Source organism: Rhinopithecus bieti, unplaced genomic scaffold, assembly GCF_001698545.2.
Source record: "Rhinopithecus bieti isolate Rb0 unplaced genomic scaffold, ASM169854v2 scaffold_69980, whole genome shotgun sequence".
In the NCBI taxonomy this organism is placed as follows: domain Eukaryota; kingdom Metazoa; phylum Chordata; class Mammalia; order Primates; family Cercopithecidae; genus Rhinopithecus; species Rhinopithecus bieti.
In genome coordinates, this window is record NW_016826299.1 from 365,214 (window position 1) to 392,172 (window position 26,959).

Here is a 26,959-nt window from a genome sequence, read left to right on the forward strand (position 1 = left end):
GTCTCAGAACTATGCAGATTTCTGCCACTCTCACATCCCCTCCTCACCTTACCCCGCCTCTCCCTCCAGGGCATTTGACCTCTGTGCATACCTGGGTACACAGGAGGCCCTTACTTTTGGTTTCTCCTCTTGGGCCATTGTTATATAGAGCATGCCTGGGTGTCCTCAGAAAACGTGGGGTGCTGTGCAGTCCTGCCCTGGGGATAACCATACTGGGCCCACAACATTTTTCCTGCCTCCTGGTACCCCTTGTAGCTGCGAGCAAACTTAACCAGCTGGCTGTGTTCCTGCAGCCCTTGCCCTTCCTGGCTTAGTTTTGAAGCAAACTTTTTTCCCCCAGATTGTAAAGGCTACTTATTTCTAAAATTAGGATTTGAATTTGAATACAGTTGATTCTCCCTATTCATGGTACTGTTCTACAAAGTCACCATGAACACTGAATTAGCAAATACTGAAGCATTGTTCCTAGGAGAGATACAGGGTTAAGTTCCTGTGAGCCTCTGGTCACATTTTTGCCAGCCTATCAATACAGACCCTGTTTTATGTGTATGTGTTTAAAGGCAGCTTATTTAACATAGATTATTTATTCATTAACTTTAGACTCACAGATGACAGCACTAGCGCTCATTACTGGAACAAAGCTTGTCTTACACATGTGTCTTCTCCTTAAGGCACATCTCAGCTTTCTCATGCTTAGTGATACTAGACAGTGCTTCAGCACTGCACTTGGGGCCATTTCAAACAGTGAATTCACCAACAGAAAAGCACAGAGCTAGGCATGATGGTTTACACCTGTAGTCCCAGCTACTTGGGAGGCTGAGGTGGGAGGATCACTTGAGCCCAGGAGTTCAAGGCTCTAGTGAGCTAGGATCGCACCACTGCACTCCAGCTTTGGGTGACAGAGTGAGACCCTGTCTCTGAAAACAAAAAACAGCACAAAACTGTGAAAAATGTGGCACTAAATACGCTGTGAAACAGACACTTGTTTTTATTTGAGATGGAGTCTCACTCTGTTACCCAGGCTGGAGTGCAGTGGCGTGATCTCGGCTCACTGCAACCTCCGCCTCCCAGGTTCAAGCAATGGTCTTGCCTCATCCTCCTGAGTAGCTGGGATGATAGGCACGTGCCACCACACCTGGCTAATTCTGTATTTTTGGTAGAGATGGGCTTTCGCCATGTTGGCCAGGCTGGTCTCAAACTCCTGACCTCCAGTGATCTGCCCACCTCAGCCTCTCAAAGTTCTGGGATTACAGCCGTGAGTCACCACGCCTGGCCGGAAATGGACACTTGTTTACAGTATGAGAGCTGCACCAACAGGCAATGTTGCCTCTTTTGACCTCAGCTGGCAGTGTGTTTGTTGGAGGTAAGACTCATATCTTACCACTCTGCACACATCTGATACACATGACACCAGAGTGCCACAAGTGTTGGTATGGGGGATACAAATAAATGTTAGCACTAGGTGAATATGCAGATACAGCATCTGTGAGTAATGACGATTGACTGTATATTTTATTGTCTTTTTTACTCCCCTTCAGGTTGAATTGTAGACTGTTAGAATTGGAAGGCATCTTTAAAGCCAGCTAATTCAGTCCCCTCATTTAATATAGAAGAAAAAGTATGCTATAAATTCAAGCATTACATATTAAAGCACCTTATGGCCCAATTAATTGTGGACAGCATTGTGTAAGTTAATGTACTGGATTAGCTTTTTTTTTTTTTTAATTTTATTTCTCGCCTAAGTGATGTGCTATGGTTTGATCATCAAACGTAATTTTGGCCAGGCTCAGTGACTCATGCCTGTAATCCCAGCACTTTGGGAGGCCGAGACCAGTGGATCTTCTAAGGTCAGGAGTTCGAGACCAGCCTGGCCAACATGGGGGAAACCCCGTCTCTATTAAAATACAAAATACAAAATTGGCCAGGCATGGTGGCGTGGGCCAATCCCAGCTACTCAGGAGTCTGAGGCAGGAGAATTGCTTGAACCCGGGAGGCAGAGGTTACAGTGAGCCGAGATCATGCCACTGCACTCCAGCCTGGGGACAGAGTGAGACCCCATCTCAAAAAAAAAAAAAAGTAATTTCATCTGAGGAAAATTCTCAGGCTGAACCCATATGAATAAGGAGGCCCACAGATAAAATGAAGCAGCTTACCTCAGAGCCTAAAGGCTGTCTTGTTGAAAGCATGCATCCTGGAACACAGGTCTGAGAAGTGACTTAGAAGCCTCTTGCCACCCTCACAAAGGCACTCTGTGCCCTCCGACAGACCTACTGGCTTTCCTATTGCTTTATTTAGCAAGTCTGTCCCAATTAACTCTTGCCGCTCCACTCATTTCCATTAGTGAGTCTGTGAAAGGGTTTCCTGGGTGACCTTCTGCTGTAATGGGCCTCAGTTCTTTAGCCTCTCCTCCCCAAGCCAGGTGCCAGCGCAGCAGCTGGCAGGATGCCGCCGACTCCTGATTCTGGAGGGTCTCTCAACATGGCCCTGGAACAGTCATGGGCCCAGTGAGGAACAAAACAAGTGCTTTGTGCAAGGATCCGGGTTGGCCCAGGAAGCCAAGCTGGGGAGAGGGCTTCAAGGAGGGATTGAGAAATCCTGACGTGGAGTAGCTTCCCAGGTAGAACAGGAAAAGTGGGGAGCTGGAGGCGGAGGGTTTCAGCCCATGTCCCGCCTTCCTGTTTCCCATGGCACTCGGTTACTTGAAAATATTTATTTTTGCTCTTAGATAGTATTGTGCATTGGAAAAAAAAATAGGAAGAGACCAACTTATCTGTGGTCTGGAGTTCCTAGGAAGTCAGCAGGATGGCTACTGTTGGTAGGCCTTCACCTCCTCAGGAGAAGGGAGCGGTTGGAGAGCATTTAGGATGAATGGAGATCATCTGAAGTACCAGAGTAATTAATGTTGAAATGTGGCTCCATGGCACGTGGCATTTGCTGTCATTAGTGATCTTTTCCAAGTCTGGCCATCTCCCTGGCTTCAACAACGCTCAGTCTCCAGGCAGGTCTTGCAGGATCATTTAACTCTTTAGAATCCTTTAGGGTCCTAGGAAGATGGCTTTATGTACATAGACCACAATTTCAGAAGTTAATAGCAGAAGACACTTTTCAGTTATTTTGGGAACTTTAAGATCTTTCTAAATCAGTTTTCATCATTAAAGTACAATGTAGCTGTATTCATGTGACAGTGATCATCTCTGCGCATTGTTTAACTTAAAAAATAAATTACTTGGCAGTCGACTTGCATTTTCAGTGTTACCTTAGAAATAACTGTAGGGTGGAGAATCACTTCTATTTTTTTCATTGACTGTTCTACTTTCTGTCTTGCAGTTAATTTTTTAAAGTGATGACTTTTGATAGGTGGCTTCCTTATTTTCTTCCTGGAGTTTCTATCTGAAATACAGAAAATTTTGAGCACAATGATCATGAAACATTTTGAAGCCTCCTCTTTTATTTCTCTTTCTAATAAAAGCACTCTAATTTGGGATGTTAGGTTAATGGTTTCAATAGCAACCACAGAAATAAAATGTGTGAGGAGCTAACTGCGTGCCCTCCTGTAGTAGCTGTCCTGGGCTTCCGCGCTGCCCCAGAACTTACAGGAATTAGGAGTCCTGGTGGCCTGTTACTGAGCAATTTAGCAGTTAAGAGATTTCACATAAAAACTAATTGTTACAGTTAGCCTTGTTCCAGGAGGCCGCTCAGCTTCTAGCCCCCAGGTGAAGGTAAGGGCTTGGCTTTGAAAACTAAACCAAGTGAGGCCATTAACTCCTCCTGTAGGAGCTAGGTGCTCCCGCCCCCAGCCAGCCTCCCTGCAGGCAGCAGCAGCAGCAGCGGGGCTGGTGAAGGATCACACCCAACCCAGCCTTCTTTATGCAGCGGCTGGAGTCCCTTAGCAGGAATAAAAAAGTTAGACGTAAGAGACTTTCATATTCTGAGATGATTTACTCTGTGGGTGGGATGGGGGGGGGCAGGTGAGGGGTGGGGCTTGGTTGTCTTTTACTTTTACCCTGCTCCTGTTCTCTCATCCTTGTGCCTTATCAATGGGATTAAAGTTTCTTCACAAGGATTCCAGGTCTCTTTCTAGAGCAGATTGATCACTTCCCCTGCCATTGAGCAATTGGTTGGAGTGTGGGGACAGTGTCTTCAGCTTGGTTAAGGCTTTTGTTTCTGTTTCCCCTTGATCTTACTATTCAGCACTGGAAAAGTGTTGAAGGGTGAGAGTGTAGGGTTATTCCTGGTTCTTGGGGGTTGACTGGGAGCTACATTTGGAAGCCCCAGGGAAGCACTGAGTAAGTCTGCTTGCCTAGGTGTTTCTTCCACACCTTGCTTCTCCCCAACGCACCCACATTGCATAGTGTGGGGTGAAGGGGGGACACTCACCTGGAGATACACATGGGCCCTGCAGGGCCTGGAACTCTCCAGAGCCTTCTGTTGTGTTCTGCATCTACCGCAGTGGGGGCTGCTGACCAGTAAACACCAGCAGTAAAACTTGGGAGAAGGCAATGAAGGAAGTCAGCATCTCTAAATCAATTTATGGTGCATGCAAAGCATGTTTTCAAATATTTACAGAGTCTCCGAGGGAATTACATCACTGTTTATAACTGTTTTGATTGCTTTTTATGACTCAGGCCCAGTAGAGCCAAGCAATGTAATTCCTGAGAGGCTCTGAGCAGAATGCCTTGTGCCTCCCGGGAGGAGAGTCCAGGCATAATGGGAAAAGCGCTCCCCATAATAAGCCGAGCGCCAGTCGTGTGGTAGGGAATAATTAATGTGCTGCTGGGTGGCGGTTGGTCTGCACCAAAGAATGCCGTATTTCTTCAGCTGCAGATCAGTGGGGTGGGTGGGGGGCTCAAGTTCAAGGAGGCGTGAACCCTAGTGGCCTGGAATCGGCAGGATGGTCCAGCCTGGACACAGGAGCAGCCTTGGGGTACAGATTTTGTGTCTGCTTGGTCTGGGGAGTATGTCAGAAATTCTAGTAGAAAGGAGTCTTGAATGATTGAGGCTTTGTGTTTATCCTCAGATTCCATCCCATATGGTAAAGCTGCCCTGAGTTTGTAAAGGGAACCATCGTCCATTTCCATTACAGGGCAGTAAAGCGAGGGGACCCTGACTTTCTGCAGGAGAGTTGGGAGCACACGAGCTTGGCACCCTCGACCAGCGTGAGAGGACAGACTCCGAGCTGTGTGCTTGACTGTGGGTCCACACGAGCTTCAATTGGAGGCAGCGAGGCAACAAGGCAGCGAAGCCTTGAGGCGGAGGCGTGGGCTCTGGGGCCCCAGATCCTCCCTGCATTAGCTGCACCTTGGGTGTAGTCCTTAATTCCCTCTGGATTAAATGGGTTAATCCTTGGAAGTTCTCAGGCCAGTGCCTTATGCTCAGTTCACAGTCAGCTTGGGAAATGTTTGCTGGTTGCTGTTACTTAGCATTGTGACTTCTATTTTCTATGCTAGTCTTTGAAACAAAGTAGTGGGATTTTTTTTTTTAATTTTTGTTTGTTAAAACATTTAATTATTTTTATATATTTAGGGGGTCCAAGGACAGGTTTCTTATATGTACATATTGCATTGTGGTGAGGTCTGGCCTTTTAGTGTACCTGTCACCATAGAGGTCGTACTAGGGCAACTGAGAAATGAGCTGGCTAAATGCCACCGAGGAGAAGCTGCCTTCTGGTCACCAAAGGGTGTCCATCCCTGGGGACATTCACCCAACTCTGCCCAAGAACCCATGTTTTATTTTATTTTATTTTATTTATTTTATTTCATTTTATTTTTTATTTTATTTTATTTTGTTTTATTTTTGAGATGGAGTCTTGCTCTGTCTCCCAGGCTGGAGTGCAGTGCTGCGATCTAGGCTTACTGCAATCTCCGCCTCCTGAGTTCAAGCGATTCTCCTGTCTCAGCCTCCCAAGTAGCTAGGATTACAGACGCCTGCCACCATACCCAGCTAATTTTTGTATTTTTAGTAGAGACAGAGTTTCACCATATTCTGGTCTCGAACTCCTGACCTTGTGATCTCTCCTCCCCCTCCCCCCACTTTGTATAAGACAGAGTAATTGACTCAGCAGCAATGCAAGTCAGACAGGGCCATTGTCCAGAGGAATGGGGCCTGTGCCATGCACCCCACAGCACTGCCCAGCAGCCTGGTCTCTCCACAGTAGGCAAGCTGGAGTGGTGGCAGCAGGTGTTACCTTGGCCTCCCAAAGTGCTGGGATCACAGGCGTGAGCCACCGTGCCCAGCTGAACCCATCTTTTAAATCTCTTTGAGCAAATTCCAGAGGCATAAACATCTTCAGGACAGGTGATAAAATTCACAGTGGAGCATCCGTGTGAGGCATTCAGAGGCTGCTGCAGCTCCCTGGGGCCCCCAGGGCCCTGAGGCAGCAGTGGGAACGGGGTGGACAGGTGCTGGAGCCCCTGGCTGTGTGAGTGAGACTTCATGATTTTGGTGCCAAGTGCTGAGCCCTCCCTCCTCCCCCAGGAGCATCCCGTTAGTGCAGGTGCTGCGGACTATGGCCCTGACCAGTGCCTGCGCGGAGCACTCGGACCAGCAGGTGGTCTACTTGGAGCACGTGGTGGTTCGCATCTCCATCTCGCACCCACGCCGAGGAGACCTCCAGATCTACCTGATTTCTCCCTCGGGAACCAAGTCTCAACTTTTGGCAAAGAGGTAAGGTGAGGCAGGTGTGGGGATGGGGGCTGGGGCTTCCCGAGATTTACACTGCACAAGAGCTTCTGTCCAGTCTTGGACCCACAGTGTCTCTGCAAGGCCCTCTGGCATGTGAGGGCTCCCGCTGGTTCTGCTGGCAGCTTCCTTTCTCTTGGAGACCCTCGCATGTAGGCCCCACAAACCTTAAAAGTTGCTCCCTGAAACTTTGCCTTCCAAAAGGTCCTGGAAAACTTTCCTTTTCAGAAAAAAGTGACAAAAGAGTTGTTGTTTCGTTTTGTTTTGTTGTTGGTAGTGGAGGGATTTGTGGAATTCTGGCTATGCCTTCATTGCTTAGAAGTGCATTGAAGGTCATTTTTATCCTGTTCAATTGGCCTTTGAATCGAGTGTGTGTAGCACAGGGAGCACTGTTTATCCCCCTGCCAGCTCTCCCACCCAGTTGTGGGCTGCCCTGCAGAACCTGCACTGACAGGGGCCTGTCCCAGGAAGATAGACAGGCTCGGATGGTGTGCAGGGAAGGTGCCCCCAGGCTGCTCTCTGCCAACTTCTCTTGCACTCAGGGGCTAGAAATTCCAAAGCTTTGTACATGGTTTTTGGGAGGCTATGGAGTCATTTCTTTAGCAAACTTAGCAACAAGGGAAAATACATTGATGCAAATATAGGATTTACAAGTAATTAGAATGTAGGTGTTTATAGGAACTTAGAGGGGCCAGGGTATTGCGGTACCTTTCTGTCTCTTTCTAGCTAAGCGGTAGAGAGAGAAAAGAGATTTCATGGATGAATCAGCATTTCCAGCTTCTCTCAAAAACCGGAACTGGCACTGTGCCCACATCACCTGCAGGAAGCCCCCCAAGACCAGGCCTGCTCTGTCTACTGGGGTGTGGTCCCCATCCCGACTTGCCCACTCTGGGCCCACTTGACTCCTTTGGTGACCTGCCTGAGGCTGTGCCCTTGTGTGGGCTATAGGGAACTGTAGAGATTCAGAAACAGGGGCTAGCGAAGGCTCTCAGATGGAACCAGGCAGAAGTTGGGGGTTGCCCTTTGCTTAACCCTTCCCCTCCCCGCACACTTTGTATGAGACAGAGTAATTGACTCAGCAGCAATGCAAGGCAGACAGGGCCATTGTCCAGAGGATTGGGGCCTGTGCTGTGCCCCCCACAGCACTGCCCAGCAGTCTGGTCTCTCTGCAGTAGGCAAGCTGGAACAGTAGCAGCAGGCGGTGGGCCTGGCACCATCTTTGTCCTTGGTGCACTGGAATCAACCCTGAGGCAGTCCCTGGCACCAAATTCAGCCCATCCCATGTTCTACTTTCACAGCACAAGCGCCACAGGGGCATCTCTCCCTCCTGCAGGGAGGCCCAGCCGTGCTCTGCCTCTGCCTGTGGGAGGCCACGCAGGCATGAGCAGTTCAGGTGTCAGTGGGCAAGCTGCAGCTTGATGCTATGTTGCTCCCCATGGTGTTTTTTATTTTACGTTTTTAACTCTTAAAGATGTTAAAAGTCCTCATTTCTGGCATTTCTTGGAAAGTTGGAAGCTGTCTGACACCAGGCCCATGTTCCTGCGTGCACTGGGCTGGAGCTGAGCAGGTGGGCGAGTGTGTGTCCATGTGCTCTTTGTTTTCCATGCTGGCAGCCCTGAGGCCAGCAACGGGCTCTCCATTCACTCTAGCTGCACACCTAGTGGCACCCAGGTTTGTGACCCCTGACTCAGAGGCAGAGCTAGATGCAGGCCCAGGTGATGGCCCAGGTTGACCGAGAGCCTGTGGTGAGCCTTAGAGGCTGGGGCAGCAGGTAGCAGGCAGGCAGGTGGCAGTGACCCTGGAGAGTCGGCCCACACCCTGCTCTTCCATTCCTGGCTGGGCTCCCAGGAGCCAGTCACTTTGCCTCTCTTTATTGCTCACCTCTGAAAATGTCACTTCACTCATCTTTAAACATTAGGACTGTTACAAGACTTGAGTGTGATAATATAGATAAAAATGTTTGGTGTCGTCCCTGGCGCAGGGGCCTGGCTGCCCTTCATGTCCTCCTTACGTCCGGCTGCCTGACCCACAAGAGCCTTCTGGTGCCCCAGCCTCCCCTCTCCCGCTTCCCTAGGGCCCTGTTTCCCTTCCCTGGAAGCCTTCCTCCTCCTGCTGCTGCCCAGTGTTGCGCCCTTGGGATAATAGAGCGCAGGTCCTGCCAGGCTTATTGGGAGCCACCCCTTGGCTGGGTAGTGCTGTCCTTGTGCCATCGAGCACTTTAAAAAACTACCCTAGCCCAGGAAGGGAGGCTCACACCTGTAATCCCAGTACTTTGAGGGGCCAAGGTGGGTGGATCACCTGAGGGTCAGGAGTTAGAGACCAGCCTGGCCAACATGGCGAAACCTCGTCTCTACTAAAAATACAAAAATTAGCTGGGCGTGGTGGCAGGCGTCTGATCCCAGCTACTTGGGAGGCTGAGGCAAGAGAATCACTTGAACCCAGGAGGCGGAGGTTGCAGTGAGCCGAGGTCATGCCTCTGCACTCTAGCCTGGGTGACAGAGAGTCTGTCTCAAAAACAAAAACACAGAAAAACTACCCTGAGGCTACTCTGGCTGTCATCTCATTCTTGGGACTTTGGTTTTTTCCCAAGGCAGATTTTGTGATCATATCAAGAATTCGTGTTTTTGGGTCAATGACCTCCTATCCTACTGCACATCTTACTTAATTTGGCAGCTTTATCAGGTTGCCAGTTTCTTCACTAAGAAGCCATTGATGTACCTCAGCACCTCAGCCCTTAAAAGACAGTTTGTCCTTGTTCTGTCCCCAGTGTGTTGGGTTCAGCTTGGCATTGAGTGTGAAAATCAGCCTTGACCTTTGCCATTTCTTAGAAGAAAGCACAGGATGCTTCCACCTCACTCTTCTCCATTGCAAAGTATGTTACCTAGATAAACATTTTCCTACCTTGAGTGTTCGGAGAACCCCCAGATTGGAAATTGAGTCTTACATCATTCAAAACTTATGTATTTCAATTTCTGATAAACAATAAAGATCCCTATGTAAAAAAAAATGTTTATTCCAAAATCAAAATAGAAAATTAGACTATGAAGAAAGAATAAGAGGAAAAAACCTAGAATTGATTCCAATGCGGAAAGAGTCTCTTCTGAGGATGGCACTGGGTGCAGGAAGAGATTGGATGTTGATTAGTTGCTTCCTGTTTCTGCTTGAACCAAGTGTGAGACAGAAGGCCCAGGGGCTCAAGGGTACAGTTGGGAAAGGCCATCGAGGTGGGAAGGGCAAAGGGAGGCTCATCAGGACCTGCAAGGAGGGTACTGCTGCGGGTGTGGGAGCCGTCTCCTCCTGGCTGTCCACGGGTCCCTCCCATTCCCGCTGAAAAGCAACCAACCCTGTCATTGTCATCTCCTCCAAATGCCCCTGTTGAGACTGGATCAGCCCTGGAGGTGAAGGGACAGAACTTTCCCCACAAGCTTGAGTAGCTGCTCCTATTTCCTTATTTGTGTCTCCCAGGGAACAGTGCACACAGCTGGCTCGAAGTCAAACGTGGAAGTTTGATTCTTCCACAAACAAGCACTTTAAAAAGGTGTCTTTAGTGAGCACTCTCTGGGCTTCAGTGAAGGTACCCCGGGCGGCTGGGGGTCCACCCCTGTCTGCTTTTGTGCATCCAGGCACTGGAGTTATGGGCTCTGTAAGATTGTTCCTGGGCGGGAAGGAACCAGCCACCTTCTGCAGGAAAGTGTCAGGATTCGGGGCATTTGTTGGTAAGCTTGTAAACATCTTTCACTGGGTTATGTGAAACCTGTCTGCCTGCCTACCTCTCAGAATGTTAGGGAGGTTCAAGGAGGTGATGGAGGAGATAGTCTGTGTCAGACCTTAAAGACAGTCACATTTCACCATGCCCTTTGCCCTTGGGTTGGCTGAGGCCAGACCCCTGCTGCCCTGGGGGTACGGTCCAGCCAGATCATACAGTCCCCCGAGAGCCCTCCTTGTGCCAGTCCCTCTGCCCAGCCACTCAGTACCAGCATCTTCATTTTCTGACACTGCATCTCCAATTGCAGATTGCTGGATCTTTCCAATGAAGGGTTTACAAACTGGGAATTCATGACTGTCCACTGTTGGGGAGAAAAGGCTGAAGGGCAGTGGACCTTGGAAATCCAAGACCTGCCATCCCAGGTCCGCAACCCGGAGAAGCAAGGTCAGTGGCTCTTAGGAATCTCATGACAGCTTTTGTATCTCAACCCTCTTATTACCTTTGGGCCTTTTTTAACTACGGAGTCTTTGATAATTCTTTGTTTTGTTTTGTAGAGGTAGAATTCCCATAACAGAAAATTCACCATTTTAAATATTTTTAAGTGTGCAGTTCAGTGGCTTTTAGTACATTCACAATGTTGTGTAACCATCACCACTACCTAATTCCAGAATGTTTTCATCCCCACAAAAAGAAACCCCACACCCATGAAGCAGCTGCTCCCCATTCCCTCCTCCCCTCCCAGCTCCTGGTGACCTCTAATCCACTTACCGCTTCTTTGGATTTGCCTCTCCTGGACATTTCATATAGATGAAATAATATACACCTGGCCTTTTGTGTCTGGCTTCTTTCACTTAGCATGATGTTTTCAAGGTTTATCCATATTGTAGTATGCATCAGAACTTCATTACTTTTATGGCCGAACAATATTCCATTGTACACATTGATCACATTTTGTTTATTCATTCACCTGTGATGGACATTTGGCTTGTTTCTACCTTTTTGCTGTTACAAGTAGGACTGCTATGAGGATTCAGGTACAGGTTTTTATGTGGACCTACATTTTCGTTTCTTGTGGGTGTATACTTAAGATTGGAATTGTCAGGTCATATGGTAACTCTATGGTGAACGTTTTGAGGAACAACCAAACTGTCTTCCACATTAACTGCACCCTTTTACATTCCTGCCAGCAATGTATGAGAGGTCCAGCTCCTTCATATTCTCATTAACACTTAATGTTTGCTGTTTTTTTAATTATAACTGTTATAGTAGGTGTGAAGTGGGATCTGTGGTCCATCAATTGCATGATGGTGCACTTTGATGCACAAAAATTTTTAATTCTGATGAAATTCAGTTTATTGTTTCTTCTGTTGCTTGTGCTGTTGGTGTCATACTTGAGAAACCATTGCCTAACCCAAGGTCACAGAGATTTACTCCTGTGTTTCCTTTTAGGAGTTTTATAGCTCTTACGTGTAGGTCTTTGATCCATTTTGAATTATTTTTTGTACATGGTGTGAAGTAGGGGTCCAGATTCATTCTTTTGTACCCACTTGTTCCAGCATCACTTGTTGAAAAAGATATTCTTTACCCGTTGGGTGATCTTGAGACTCCTGTTGCAAATCAACTGACCACAGAAGAGAGGTTCATTTCTGCACTCTCGATTCTGTTCCGTTGGTCTATATATCTATCCTGGAGTCAGTACCACATTGTTTTGTTCACTGTAGCTTTGTAGTAAGTTTTGAAATCAGAAAGTGCAAGTCCTCCAACTTGGTGGTTCTTTCTCAAGATTGTTTTGGCTATTTTGAGTCCCATGTAATTCCGTATGAATTTTAAGATAAGCTTGTACATTTCTTTTTTAAAATGTAGTTGGAATTTTGGTAGAGACTGGATCTGTAGATCATTTTGGGGAATATTTCCACATTAACAATATTAAGTTTTCCAGTCCATAAACATGGGATAGTTTCCTGTTTATTTAGCTCTCTTTAATTTTGTTTAGCAGTGGTTTTGGTAGTGTTCAGTATATAAGTCTTTCAGCAATCCTTGGTGAAAGTTGTTCCTAAGTATTTTATTATTTTTATGCTCTTGTAAATGGAATGGTTTTCTTAATTTTGCTTTTGGATTGTTTATTTCTCTGGTAATTATTGTACCCTTTTTAATCCCTTTGACTTAATGATCAATCATTTATTTAACCAATCTTTATTAAGTACCAGACTCTGATCTAGGTAATGGGGTTATAACCAGGAAAGAAAACTGGAATAATCAGCACATCTTATTTTTTAGTTACCCACAGAGGTCTATAAACACCTGTCTTTGTTCTCTGAGTTGAATGTATAGTAACGTTTACAGAATATGCTGGAATCTTGCTTTTCTATGGGCGAGTTTCCTCAAGGTTTGCTTTCACTGTTCTGTCATTCCTTGTGCCCTTTTCTATGAAGATGCAGTCTGCTTCTTGGTCACCCTAGGAGTGCATGAGAACCTTCCCTGCCCTGGTTCTTTTCCAGTTCTTCATAAAACACAGTTTTAGGAGAAAAGAAGAGCATTGACTTGCCTTACGCAGAAAATTGACCTCAAGTCATCAAGTCATCTACAGGGATCTTCTACCTCCCCCAATTGTATTCTTTCTGATTTCGAAATAGTAAATAACTATTTTAAGAAAGTGTTGACTGGGCAAGGTGGCTCACGCCTGTAATCCCAACACTTTGGGAGGCCGAGGCGGGTGGATCATGAGGTCAGGAGATCGAGACCATCCTGGCTAACATGGTGAAACCCTGTCTCTACTAAAAATACAAACAAAAAATTATCTGGACATGGTGGCAGGTGCCTGTAGTCCTAGCTCTTAGGGAGGCTGAGGCAGGAGAATGGCATGAACCCGGGAAGTGGAGTTTACAGTGAGCTGAGCCACTCTACTCCAGCCCGGGTGACAGAGCAAGACTCCATCTCAAAAAAAAAAAAAAAAAAAAAAAAAAAAAAGTGTTATAACAAATCCTAAAAATACAACAATGTAAAATTTTAAATGACCTGAAATGTACACATTTTAAAAGTGGAAGCTTCTAAATTCTTACTTTTAAAAGCCCCAAAGTATATTGGCCTAGTATTAAAAGTCAAGGTTGACTCCTCATGCCAGCTGCATCCTCAAGCATTCACTGCTTCGTGGGCACCAGGCAGAGTTCTTATGCCATCCTGCATGGCCTGCTTGCCTGGGAGGCTGGTGCTGTATGCAGGAGAGCACGTAGAGGCTGGGGCTACAGCTCTTGTGTCCTCATAGCATAGCCCTGGGAACTGGGCACACCATTTCACCACTCCAGACCTGTGATCTTTACTCTGTATCATGAGCAGAATACAATGAGCCCTACCCATGTCCCAGGGCAGCTTCAAGGGGACAGTCAGTCCCCCATGGAACTGTGCCACTGCAGGCAGCCTTTCTCATGCATGTCATGCATTCTTCTCTTTCTCCTTCCTGTTAGGCCAACATGCATGCACTGATGCCTCTCCCCTGAGTCTACATTCCCTCCAGCCACCACCCACTTCTCTGTTTCCCTTTATGGCAAAGCTGGAAGAACAAGCTGCCTGCTATGGCCATCACTGGCTCACTCCCAGCCCACTCCTATCCACTGCACAAAAAACTGGGGCTTGTCAGGGTCCCCTGCCGTTTCCACACTGCCCAAGCCTATGGTCCCATCTCTGTCCTCCCCAGGTTGTTAAAGCCAGGGTCTATGGTTCTAACAAACTAAGCACCCTCTCTGGGGACCACAGGGTGCAGTGGTTAAGACTGTGGGCTCAGGAGCCCTTCTACCTGGGGGTAGATGCTGGCTCTAACTCTTACAAATACCTGTGACCTTGGCAAGTCACTTAGCCTTTCTAGACCTTGGTCTTCTTATCTAGAAAATGGGGATAGTACGCAAGTTACTGGGTTGCGGTGGGATGAAATCAGGTAAGCCAGGCTAGGTACTGAGAGCAGGGCCCGGCACACAGCGACATTGGCAGCTCACTCCCACTGGAAGCGCCCTCTTGCACAGCTGCAGTGATGCCACATCTGGTGGGCCCTCTCCACCTCACAGGCTGCTCCTTGTGCATCTCCTTGGCTGATCCCTCTCACGCACACCCCTGCACATGCTCCTGGGCCCTCTGCTCTTTGTTCCCATCCAGGGATTTCATCCATCCCTGTGACACTGAGCACCTTGTACCTGCTGGTGGTGCCCAAAGCTGCCTCTCCCTGCCCTCGTGCACCCAGACCTGCTCTGCAGCAGCCTCCTGCTTCTGGGCATACGTCTAACTGGCTCTGAGCTTGTGCACCTTAGACAGCACTCCCAAACTGCCTCTTTCCCGCTTTCCACATTAATGTAAATAGCTTCACCTTGCACTCCATTGCTTGGCCAAATCCCAGGAGTGAACCTTTAATTCTTCTTTGTCTCCTTCACCATCTGCCTCCAGAATGTATCTCAGTCTGCCCACTGCCTCATTCCAGTCCCCTATCATCTCTTACCTCCTCATTCCACTGGCCTCCCTGCCTCGACCCCTACTGGCTAGAGCCGCTCTCCAGCCAGTGCCCAATGATCCTTTTAAAATATTATTCAGATAATGATGCACCCCTGCTAACTTTCATGACCTCCCACAGCTCTTAGAGCAAAACTCAAATCTCTTAGCCTAACTTGCACATCCTAGCACTTTTCCACCATGAATCATTTCCTATGCCTCATCACTGTCCCCTAGCATGCCTGGTCTTACCTCTACAGGGCCTTTGCACATGCTGCTCCCTCCTCGGGGACAGCTGTCCCTAGGGCCTCCCGTGGTCGCAGCTTAGACCTGGCCTCATGGAGAGATCTTCTCTGAATGCCCGTGGTGGACGTCCTACCCACTCCCCACCTCATACTCCGACAGAAACATAAAGGCAGGGGATGAGAATGGGGAGGAATAAAAATTTGCTGAGATTTTCATTCTACATTTAGTGGGAGGGGTGATGGATTATGTCTTACTCTTAGCACTGATAGAGACATATAAACTCAAATATCTTCTTATAATAGAGAGATAACTAAGATTTAAAACAAGATGCCAACCTTCTAGATCACTACAGGGAAATAAGAGTGAAGAGAAATAGATCAATATGCCAAAAAGAAAGAAAGAAAAAAGAACTATAGGCAAATTTGAATAGGAATACAGAAGTCTTAAATAAAACATTAGGAAGTGGAATTCATCAGTTTATTCAAAGAATAATACTCCTCTCCAAGAACACAGCCTTCACTCGACAGATACTTATTGAGCATTTACCAAGTTCTAAGCACTGGGGGTGCACCGGTGAACAAAACAGATGCTAAGCTTATATTCTAGAAGGCAGAGGAGGCCACGAAACAAGATTACCAGGCAAGAAGATGTTGTCCATTAGATGATGAGAAGCTCTAAGGAGAAAAATGAAGAAGGGAAGGGTGACAAGAGCATTTCAGGGTGTCCCAGGAAGGCCTCAGGGAAGGGACATTTGAGTAAAACTTGAAGATGAGGGGGTGAGCTCTGCAGACATCTGGGGAAAGGGGATTCCAAGCAAAGGGGTCACACTCGGGCAGGAGTGTGCCTGGTATGTTCCAGGCACAGCAGAGAGGCCCCGGAGGCTGCAGGGGGCAGGAGGAAGAGGGGCAGAATAGGACAGAGCCAGGCATTGAGAGCATGGGGACCAGATCGCACTGGGCTTTGTCAGCCCTCACAGGGACTTGGTTGGAACCCACTGAGGGATTTTAGGCAGAGGAGACAGGTGATCTGAACTTCTGTGTTAATAGGCTAACAGCTGGTCAGAGTAGATGGAAGTGAGGGTGGGAGAGAAACAAAGGCGGGGAAGCCAGTTAGAAGGTCATTGCAATATCAGGTGAAGGTAACTCTGACAGGGCGGCATCAGTGGAGTCTATGAAGCAGTCAGATCCTGAAAGCAGGGTCGAGAGATTTGTAGATGGATCAGATGTGGGCTGTGAGAGGAGAGAGGGGGCATGAATGACTCCAGAGTTTTTGTCCTGTACAGTAGAAGAATGGAGTCCCAGTTTCCTAGATCTGGAACATTGCAGGGGGAGAAGATGCTGGAGAGAAGATTAGGAGCTTGGATTTGGGTGAGTTAAATCAAAGATACTTGCACAAGTCCAGGCGAAGATATGTATCTGGAGGTCAGAGGGAAGACTGGGCTAGAAATACACATTAGGTGTATTGAGTATTGTCAGCCTTTCAAGCTGTATGGGCAATGGAAGATCTGTTTATATAACAATGATTAACACTTGGAGCCTATTGCGTGTAGGTGCTGAGCGAGCTTTAGGCTTGCAGTGGTGCACAGCACGGAACTGCATGCCCTGCACACCTGTGTGCCTGCCACACTGCTTCCTGCCCAGCCAGATACTACCATATCAGCTCCCTGCTTGCTGCCTGCATGGCACTCAGCAGCTCCGGCCCCGGCCTTAGCACTGATGGGCTTGCCATCTGCAGCCTTCCTTCCTTCCGGTCCTGCTGTGCCCCAAGAGCCTCCTGCTGCATGGTGTATGATAGATACACAATAGGTGTTGGCAGATTAATTAGTCCAGTTGTAACCCTCTGTAACCACCACATGACCAGATGCTCTGTGTGCTACAGAGGACACAGGATTAGTGGATACAAGAATACTTCTGGGGATGGCCCCAAATTAAGTCTTGACACAGGCTGATCTCCACCCCTCAGCATGGGTAGAAACTGGATCTTTGCTTTCAGAAGGTTGAGATGGGTGCAGAATAAACACCTTGTGGCACCTTCCAGCTCTGACCTTCTGTGGCCTACTGGAATTTGGGGGGCGGGGACACATTCTCCGGTGTCATCACAGAGAGTGTGCACATTCCTGCGGGGCGTCTGGGGTCACTTCATTCCACGCAAGTTTTCCCCTGTAGAGAGTTGCCACTCCTGAACATGGTCTTTGCCAGAAACAGCAAGTGCAGGCATGCATCCTGCCACGACTGACGCACGGCAAGCCCTCCCTGCTGTGTGTGGGGAGGATGGGGTTCTTGCTGTCACCCACAGGCTCCGTGCATCCTCCCCAAGCACAGTGGGAGCTAGCCTGGGAGCCTGGATCCCACCAGCATCTCTCCACGGTGGAAATCCATGTGGCCCTCGCATGGGACACTGCAGTTGCAACTGAGTCTCCCCCACCTGCCCTGCTCACTTCATTCCAGGGCCAGCCTCTGAGCGTGTTGTTCAGCGTGGCGGCTGGATCCTTCCAGGGTGAGGGAAAGGAGTGATGGAGTGAGACCAAAAGGGGTCAGAGGGGCTCAAACAAAGACCAAGCGGCCCTTTCCAGGTTGGTGTATGGGCCCAGTGCTTTTGAGGTTGATCCAGGATAAGCCCTCTTCAGCCTCCAAATGAATGGTGCCTCTTCTGGCTGTTCCTGAAATGTCAAAATGAGAAGGTCTGCATATCCTAACAGACATGTCTCCAATACATTTTGCAGAGGTTCTGCCATGTGTCAGATGCTATGCCAGTGCTTAGGGGCACAGAGAGGCCCCAAGACACAGTCCCTGCCCCTGAGGAGCCCACAGGCTAGTTGGGAACATTTCGGATTTCAGGAACCAATAGTACCATGCACAAGGGCCCAAGGGCCACCAGTGACCCGGAAGAGTGCCCCAAGTGTAGCGGAGCAAACAGGGATTTCCGGCTGAAAGAAACAAGGAAGGGCTTGTGAAGAAGGGTCTGCCTGAGGCCAAATTCTCAGGAGTTCCCCAGTGCCACTTTGTTTTTTTATCTTAGTAGCACAGAATACAGGCCATTAGGAGATGGAGACTGCCCCAAGGGTACTGCTGTCCTTTTCGTTTTGTAGAATGAAGTGCCAGGCAGTGCCCACATATGACCTGCCTCACTCCGCCTACCCCCAGGCGTGAGACTTCTCAGTGCTGACCTTGCTTCCCAGGCCCTGGGAGGGACCACAGAGGGGCTCAGCTGCGTCGAGCCAGGCTTCCCCACCCAATCCGCAGGGCGAGTGCGGGGATGTCAGGCCGAGACATAGTCCTCAGTGATGACCTGTCCTAACTCCCCTCCCTCCAGGGGCAGATCTGGGCCTTTGCATGAGTGCAGAGCAGAGGTGGGAGCTTCCTGGCCAGGCCGACATAAGGAAAGGGCCGGCTGCCTCTGGGAGGGTGCTCTGGTGCCCACAGAGGGCGTGAGTGTGGATGGGGGTCTTCAGTAGACAGGGCATTGAGGTGTGGAGGAGAGTCTGAGAACATCTGTATGAACCACCAGAGAGCCAGGAAGCACCCCTAGTAGGAAGGGTGAAAGGATGCAGTAAGAACAAAGAACCATGTCTACCCGTAGCTCACCAAGGCACTGGTTATGCTGTGCCCATAGACCCGGGTCCCAACGTAGGCATTGTTCACAGTAAGACCAATCCCCAGAGCATCCCTGCAAGGCCACGCCAGGTGAGCAGGGCAGCCGCTGGAAGGGGCTTCTCATCAGTGCATGGGTGGAGAGGGGAGCCCGGCCCTGCCTGCACACTATGACGCTATTGTGTACACAGGGAGGCAGGACCAGCCCCAGCACTGAATGCTCAGGTCAACCCATTAGTGCCTGTTGGGGACCTCAGCCTGGGAAGGTGACAGAGATGACCTAGGTTGCCCTCTGTCTCCAGGATTCAGAGCTCTAGAGGCCAGGAAAATGCAGGGCTGGTCAGCATCAGTGGAGTCAGCTGCCTGTCGGCCTCGTCAATGCCAAGGTATGAATTGATCCCAAGTGGGCGCGATCTTCCACTCCCTGGTTGTCTGGTGAGGGTGGCCTGTGAGTGCACAGTCACCACCAGCCTCAGTGCCAGGCACAGTGTAGCACACACACAGGCATAGACCAGAAAAGCAGGCAGTCCTCACTTCTCTACAAGCATTCCAAGAACCTGTGCTTGGGGCAGGGTGCTTCGTTTCTGTGGTGTTCATTTCAATCTCCTTCAAATCTCTGCAAGTTAATTGCTTTAAAAAAAAAGTGAAAAGAAAAAAAAAAACTGCTCCAATGGTGTGCTGTGTAAAAGTGCTTTCAAATCTATGCTAAGACCCAGGGTTTATGAAGTAATTAAGTGATCTGACTGATATGCTAACTCGAATAATACTCACCTCCTGTCAGATTGAATGTGGCTTATGTAATTAGTTTTAAAACCATTTTTAAAAGTTGAGTAGCAGATTAGTCATCCATTTTCCTCTTCAGTTCCCAGGCCAAGGATCTGGGTCCTCCCAGGATCACTCTCTTCCAGGAGGCAATTTAGGAATGGAATCAAGTGGGAATCCTGCTTTGCAGTCCTACAGCGTTTGCAGGTATTAACGGCTCGCCATGCATTCCTGCATCCAGCGCACCTTTATTTATTTGTTTGTTTGTTTGTTTGTTTATTTATTTATTTTGAGACAATCTCACTCTGTTGCCCAGGCTGGAGTGCAGTGGTGCAATCTCGGCTCCCTGCAATCTCTGCCTTCCAGGTTTAAGTGATTCTTCTGCCTCACCCTACCAAGTAGCTGGGATTACACGCATCTGCCACCATACCTGGCTAAATTTTTTTTTTTTTTTGTATGTTTAGTAGAGACGGGGTTTTGCCATGTTGGCCAGGCTGGTCTTGAACTCCTGACCTCAGGTGACCTGCCCACCTCGGCCTCCCAAAGTGCTGCGATTACAGGGGTGAGCCACCGTGCCCAGCCCAGCACACTTTTATTGAACTCTACTTAGCTCCAGATTTGGGAACACTAGGACCTTGCTCATGCAGTGCACAGTGTGAGTGTGGAAGAGGGGGCAGCTTCCACTGTGGGTGAGCTCGCCACTCTAGCCATTACGTAGAGAACCTGCAAGGCTGAGAGACAGGGAGCTGGTGACAGTGCAGGCAGAGCAAGGGTGATAGCCTGTCCTGCAGAACATCTTTTGGAGAAGTTTGGCTGCATTTTAGAGCGTTCCCATCCAAAATGCCCAAGATTTTAAGTTTGGACCCAGAATGCAGAAAGTGTCCATTCTCTGAGAAACATGTATACTTCATTCTCCCACATCAGACATTGGACAGGCCTGGGGTTGGATCCTCCTGCCTCCACTTTTCCTGTCTCTCTGGCCTCTGCACTGGGTCTCCTCTCCTGTAAGACAGGGTTGAGCAGAAGTGAGACCCAGACCAAGTAACTGAAGAGAGGAGCCTCCCCAGCCCACCCTTCTTACTCAGAGCCTACATTGGTGGTTGCACCTGAACCACAAGGCAGAGCCTGTGCACCTGCCAAGGTCAGGCCAGCCTCCCCACTCAGGGCCACATCCTGCTCAGCACCCTCAGGCACAGGAAGGTCCCTGCACCTCCTCATGACCTGGGGATCCCATGGGCACACCTGATGCATGTGAAGTGCTCTGCAGGAATCGACCTTGGCTTCATCAGCCCTAAGGGGCATCTGCATGGTGCGTCTCTTACTGCGTCATGGAGCACACACTTACCTTCTCTGCACACCTGCCCCATGCCAGGTCTGCTGGGTAAGCATGGGGGTGAGGGGCGCTTCCTTGTTCTTCACCTCTTCCACCCCAAGAGCCCAGCACAGTGCCCTGCAGGCAGTTCGACCAGGGATATGACTCTCTGTACAGGGCCCAAACTTTACTGACTCGGCCTGGCCCTCGCTTTGTAACCAAGAGCATACCTAAGGTGCCGGGACACCTCCCATGGTCTTCCCCTGCCAGGGAGAATTGTGAGGCATCAGTGTCTAAATGGAAAAAATAATCAAGCATGCTCTCCAATCTTCTCTCTATAATTGACACCATGTATCTTATTTCATGGTTCCAAAGGGTTTTACATACTTGGTATTCACACAGTAATAAATAGACTGTCTGAGACAATTGATGGCACTTTTAAAAATCCTGTGTCACTCTTGAACTCTGAGAATTCACTTTCTCCCTGATTAAAATTTCTTTTTTCTCTAATCTTTCTTCTGTTTCCAAAAGAGCAGCAACCCACATGTGCTGTGTTTTTCCAGATTATTTCAACAGCATTATTTCCAGATTCCCACCAATCTAGGAAAGAAGTCCAATGTATCAAAAGAAAAAGAGAGGAATAGGATGATGATTAGCACCTACGTGTTCTCCAACAGGCACTGGGTACTATTTTATCTCATTGTTACAAATCAGTATAGAATCAGGGGTCTTAGAGTTAGATGATAATAAGGAATTAAAGTTTCGGGAACAGTTATTCTTGCTAGTGATGCATATCATGGTATTTACAAGTGAAGATATTACCGCAATGCCTAAGGTTTGTGCTTTAAACTATTCCAGAGGGTGGGGGTGGGGAGTGGGAGAGTAGGGAGGGGGTGGACAAAACAAGATTGAGAAATGGTTGGGGATTCTTGGGACCGTGTGATGGGGCATGGGAACTCATTGTACTGTTTTCTCCATTTTACGTTTATTTGAGAATCGCCATTATGCAAAGTGTTTTTAAAAGCACATGTATGGGAAACATTTCTTCCGAAGAGGTCAGAATGCAAGACTATCTAAGAGATTTAGATGGCACAATTAAATATAACAATGTAAAGATTTCATTGCTTTACAGCAAATACACTTTAGTTCTTCACTTGTGAGGAGTAAATGCTCAGTGTGCCGTGGGACATGTAGTTTCTTTTATGTTTGACTGCAGGTGCTCTAGACAGTTCCTGGACGTGTGTATGGGAGTGTGAGCTTGGGTGTATATATGTGTGTATGTGTGGGGGAGAGCACTCTGTATAAGTATGTATGTGTGTATGTGGGTTTGTATATATCTATGTGTTCATGTGCATGTCTGTGGATATGTATGTGTGTATATGTGGGTATTAGGTATATGTGTATATGTGTGCATGTATCTGTGTGTGTGTGTGCACATGAATATGTGGGTGTGTGTATGTGTGTGGTGCATATTTGCTTGTGCTTGTTTTTCAAGACCCAGTGTAGCACAAGGTTGAGCTCTAGAGCCGCCTGCTTCTCAGATCCATCTTCCACCACTGGTCATTGCAGACCTGGGCAGGCCATTTCCATGCTCTGAGTCTCCAACCCATCCTCTGCCCAGGGACGGCGGGAGGATTAAACGAAACAGCGCCGGAGAAGTGCTGAGCCTTGCCAGGATGAACGTGATTCTCTTTTTGTGTTTAGATTCTCCTTTTGTGGAAGAGGAAGCTGAGTCCAAGCTTCTCCACCCAGAGCCTGACTGAGCTCACCTGCCTGGAAGGGGCAGAACCTGGCATCAGGGCCATCTTCTAAGCTCAGGGCCACCCTCACTTCAACCCAACCTGGTGAGGTCTCCAGGCCCCCCGCAAGGCAGTGCAGGCAGCCCGTAGTTGATCTGATCTCTTTAGCCCTGTGGCCAGTGGTTTTCATGTGTCTGGCTTTAAGATATTTCTGGTTGGATTTTTTTTTTTTTTTTTTTTTTTTTTGAGATAGAGTCTTGCTCTGCCGCCCGGGCTGGAGTGCAGTGGCCGGATCTCAGCTCACTGCAAGCTCCGCCTCCCGGGTTCACGCCATTCTCCTGCCTCAGCCTCCCGAGTAGCTGGAACTACAGGCGCCCACCACCACGCCCGGCTAGTTTTTTGTATTTTTTAGTAGAGACGGGGTTTCACTGTGTTAGCCAGGATAGTCTCCATCTCCTGACCTCGTGATCCACCCGTCTCAGCCTCCCAAAGTGCTGGGATTACAGGCTTGAGCCACCGCGCCCGGCCATCTGGTTGGATTTTTTTGTTTAAAGTGTTGTGATTAGAAGATAAAAATTAAATGTGAAAAGCTGGGAGCCTCTGCTGGGTGCCAGCGAGGGTCAGGGGTGTTGAGGAATGTTGCTCCTGAGAGGCATCCTCACTTGGATGAAATCCAAGAGAGCAACAGGGCTTCTGAGAACTTGCTTTAACCAGCCCACAAGAACAGGGGTCCCCACCCCACCTACTGGTCCATGGTCCAGGGCCTGTTAGGAACTGGACTGCACAGCAGGAGGTGAGCGGCCAGCAAGCGCTTCATGTGTATTTATGGCTGCTCCCTGACACTCCCATTACTGCCTGAACTCTACCTCCTGTCAGATCGGCAGAGGCCCTAGATTCTCACAGGAGTGCGAACCCCATTGTGAACTGCACATGCGAGGGATCTAGGCTGTGCACTCCTTATGAGAATCTAATATCTGATGATCTGTCACTGTCTCCCATCACCCCCAGATGGGACCATCTGGTTGCAGGGAAACAAGCTCAGGGCCCCCACTGATTCTGTATTATGATGACTTGTATAGTTATTTCCTTATGTATTACAATGTAATAATAATAGAAGTAAAGTGCACGATGATTGCCATGTGCTTGAATCACCCTGAAACCATCCCCACTGCTCCCCACCGGATCCCCGACTGTGGAAAAATTGTCTTCCAATAAACTTGATTCCTTGTGCCAAAAAGGTTGGGAACATGCAATAGGTACTTGGAATAGATGCTTATTGATTTTTAAGGGTTTTTCCTATAGACTGTGTTCCTGAATGGGAGGATTCAGTATCATTGAGATAATCTCTTCTTCACAAAGAAGGGATAGCCATCACTTTAACACAATCCCCATCAACATCACAATAAAATCAAGGGAATGCAAGGAAAACCTATTCTGAAAGAATGGGCACAGAGAATAGCTAGAGAAATTCTGAAAAAAATGAATGCAGGTGTGTAACTATTTTTAACTATAATAAAATGATGTGGCACTGGTGCTAGAACAGACAGATCAAGGGAACAGTATGGATAGTCCATTAATAAAGCCATAGACATACGCTAAGGATAGCATTTTAAACTGGTGGGAAAAGACTGAAGTGTTGAATAAGAGTTAATGATAATTGGCCAACCATTTGGAAAGAAAATGTTTATCTTGATGCATACACATAAAATTAGAAACTTCTGTCTGGCAGAAGACATCATAAAATTAGAAAAATATTCCTATAATCTCAACACTTTGGGAGGCTGAGGCAGGCGGATCATGAAGTCAGGAGATCAAGACCATCCTGGCTAACACAGTGAAACCCCGTCTCTACTAAAAAAAAATACAAAAAATTAGCTGGGCGCGTGGTGGCGGGCGCCTGTAGTCCCAGCTAGCTCCGGAGGGCTGAGGCAGGAGAATGGCGTGAACGCCGGGGAGGCCGGAGCTTGGGCCCAGTGAGCCGAGATCGCCCCACCTGGCAGCTCCAGCCTGGCGACAGAGCAAGACCTCTGTCTCTAATCGTGTCTCTAAAAAAAAAAAAAAAAAAAAAAAAAAAAAAAAAAAAAAAATTTGAAAAATATTTATAGAATATTTTGGACAAACTCAAGTGATTCACAGATGGCCTTTTCACTTTTCTCTAGCCCATGGGTTGGCAAACTTTTTCTGTAAAGGGTCAGATAGTAAATGTTTGAGGTTTTCTGGTCTCTGAGACAACCACTCAACTCTGCCATTCTAGTGTAAAATAGCCTTGGAAATTATGTAAATGAGGGCCATGCTGTGTTCTGACCTAACTTTATAAAAATAGGCGGTAGGTCTGTGACCTTAGTTTGCTGTCCCCCACTCTGCCCTGTTTACATGTTCAGTTGAATTGAGTCTTCTGTTTCATGGTAGTTAAGAGGGCTGTTTATTTGGGTGTTATCTGAGGCATCCCATCCTGTCCCCATTTTCCCACCACCCGTGAAGCTATATTGTCCTGCTTGCTGGTAAATATTTAACAACTACACGGGGGGAATTAGATATAGATGTATCACATAAGTTCATTACAAATTTTACTGATATAAAGGATGCGTAGCAAACAATTTACAAATAATAAAATATACACTGCTTGTATTATAAATTCTATTTAGCCAACTGATTCTCAGGGACTGCTTTCATTGATTTTTGCCAAATTCTTGTATCCATAACAAACCGATGGTTGCAATTCATGAACAGTTGTCATTCCAGCATAAATATTGGGTAATATTTTTGCCACAGAAACAACAAAGACATATGTCAGAACTTCATTCACTCACCAGTGATGGGAACAACTTCTTTGCTAAATTGGAAAATACTTTTCAAATACTGGAAGAATATCTGTTCAGTTTTGTATACTGTTCTTAATGTAATGCCTACAGACACGAAACAGTTTTAAGTTATACCTGCATTATTAATGCTTTCTCCATCACTTTCTTAAGTCTAGAAAATCAACAGTAAACCCAGCCCTTGTTTGTAGTATTTGTCAATTTCCATATGGGAATATTCCCACCATGGCCAACTTCAAGCTGCTCACGTGACATCACTGGAAGACAGGTTGGTAAGAGAGGGGCCTGGTAGCCACCATCAAATAGTGCTTCCCCTGTGTAGATGAAACAGATGTAAGTAACCCTGAAAGTGACAAAATATAGTGAGATCATGAGGAAGGGGTAATTTGTGAATATTCATTACCTTTGTTTTTAATGTAATTTATTCAATTATAAGCTTCTGTAATTTAATTTTTAATAAAGGCTATGTTTAACAACGAGCTCACAAAGTTCCTGAAAATGTTAGCAATCAGTTCCATTAAGCCAGTGCTAGTTGGCTCCAGGACACCACTACATACTGGGAATTGAATGGGTAAAGGGCTTTCTCTTGGCATGAGCACACTTTAAGGGGAGAGTATTCATTGCAGGACCAAGGCTCAAAGTGCACTGCTCCCCACCTGTCCCAGCTCCTCTGTATCCTTGTGGAGCCAGCCCCTCTGAGTAGAGCCTTGGGCCCTCCCCTAGGACTATACATCACAACCAGGGGTTCTTTTTTCATTGACTTCATTCTTCCCAGGGCCCACTCAGAGGCCCCCAGGTCTAATTGCCATTGGTTTAACTGCTGTTTAATAAATCAGACTATTTTTCTGACTAAATCTTGCTAATCAGTAAATAGTGATCATCTGAATTCTACATATGCTAAAAGGTCACTTTTCCAAGGGGTAAAATTAAAGTAATATTTGGCATAAAAAATTCTAATACACAGGTAGACACCTTTATCTCTAACACCTCAACCCTAGAGGTTAGATGATTACAGAGTGCTATACTGTGTTATAGCTGATCACAGAGTGCTAGTACTGTGTTATAGCTGATCGCGGAGCGCTGTACTGTGTTATAGCTGATCGCGGAGCGCTGTACTGTGTTGTAGCTGATCGCGGAGCGCTGTACTGTGTTGTAGCTGATCGCGGAGCGCTGTGCTGTGTTGTAGCTGATCGCGGAGCGCTGTGCTGTGTTGTAGCTGATCGCGGAGCGCTGTGCTGTGTTGTAGCTGATCGCGGAGCGCTGTGCTGTGTTGTAGCTGATCGCGGAGCGCTGTGCTGTGTTGTAGCTGATCGCGGAGCGCTGTGCTGTGTTGTAGCTGATCGCGGAGCGCTGTGCTGTGTTGTAGCTGATCGCGGAGCGCTGTGCTGTGTTGTAGCTGATCGCGGAGCGCTGTGCTGTGTTGTAGCTGATCGCGGAGCGCTGTGCTGTGTTGTAGCTGATCGCGGAGCGCTGTGCTGTGTTGTAGCTGATCGCGGAGCGCTGTGCTGTGTTGTAGCTGATCGCGGAGCGCTGTGCTGTGTTGTAGCTGATCGCGGAGCGCTGTGCTGTGTTGTAGCTGATCGCGGAGCGCTGTGCTGTGTTGTAGCTGATCGCGGAGCGCTGTGCTGTGTTGTAGG

At 47.8% G+C, this 26,959-nt stretch overlaps 1 protein-coding gene across 1 annotated transcript in view; it reads left to right on the plus strand.

Annotated features, from left to right (window-relative positions):
- Window positions 1-26,959, plus strand: part of PCSK6 (proprotein convertase subtilisin/kexin type 6) — a 193,292-nt gene that overhangs the window by 116,167 nt on the left and 50,166 nt on the right. The window contains exons 14-15 of the mRNA XM_017863382.1: window positions 6,475-6,663; window positions 10,692-10,828. Of these exons, the coding sequence (XP_017718871.1) occupies window positions 6,475-6,663; window positions 10,692-10,828 (326 nt within the window). The remainder of the gene's footprint in view (window positions 1-6,474; window positions 6,664-10,691; window positions 10,829-26,959) is intronic.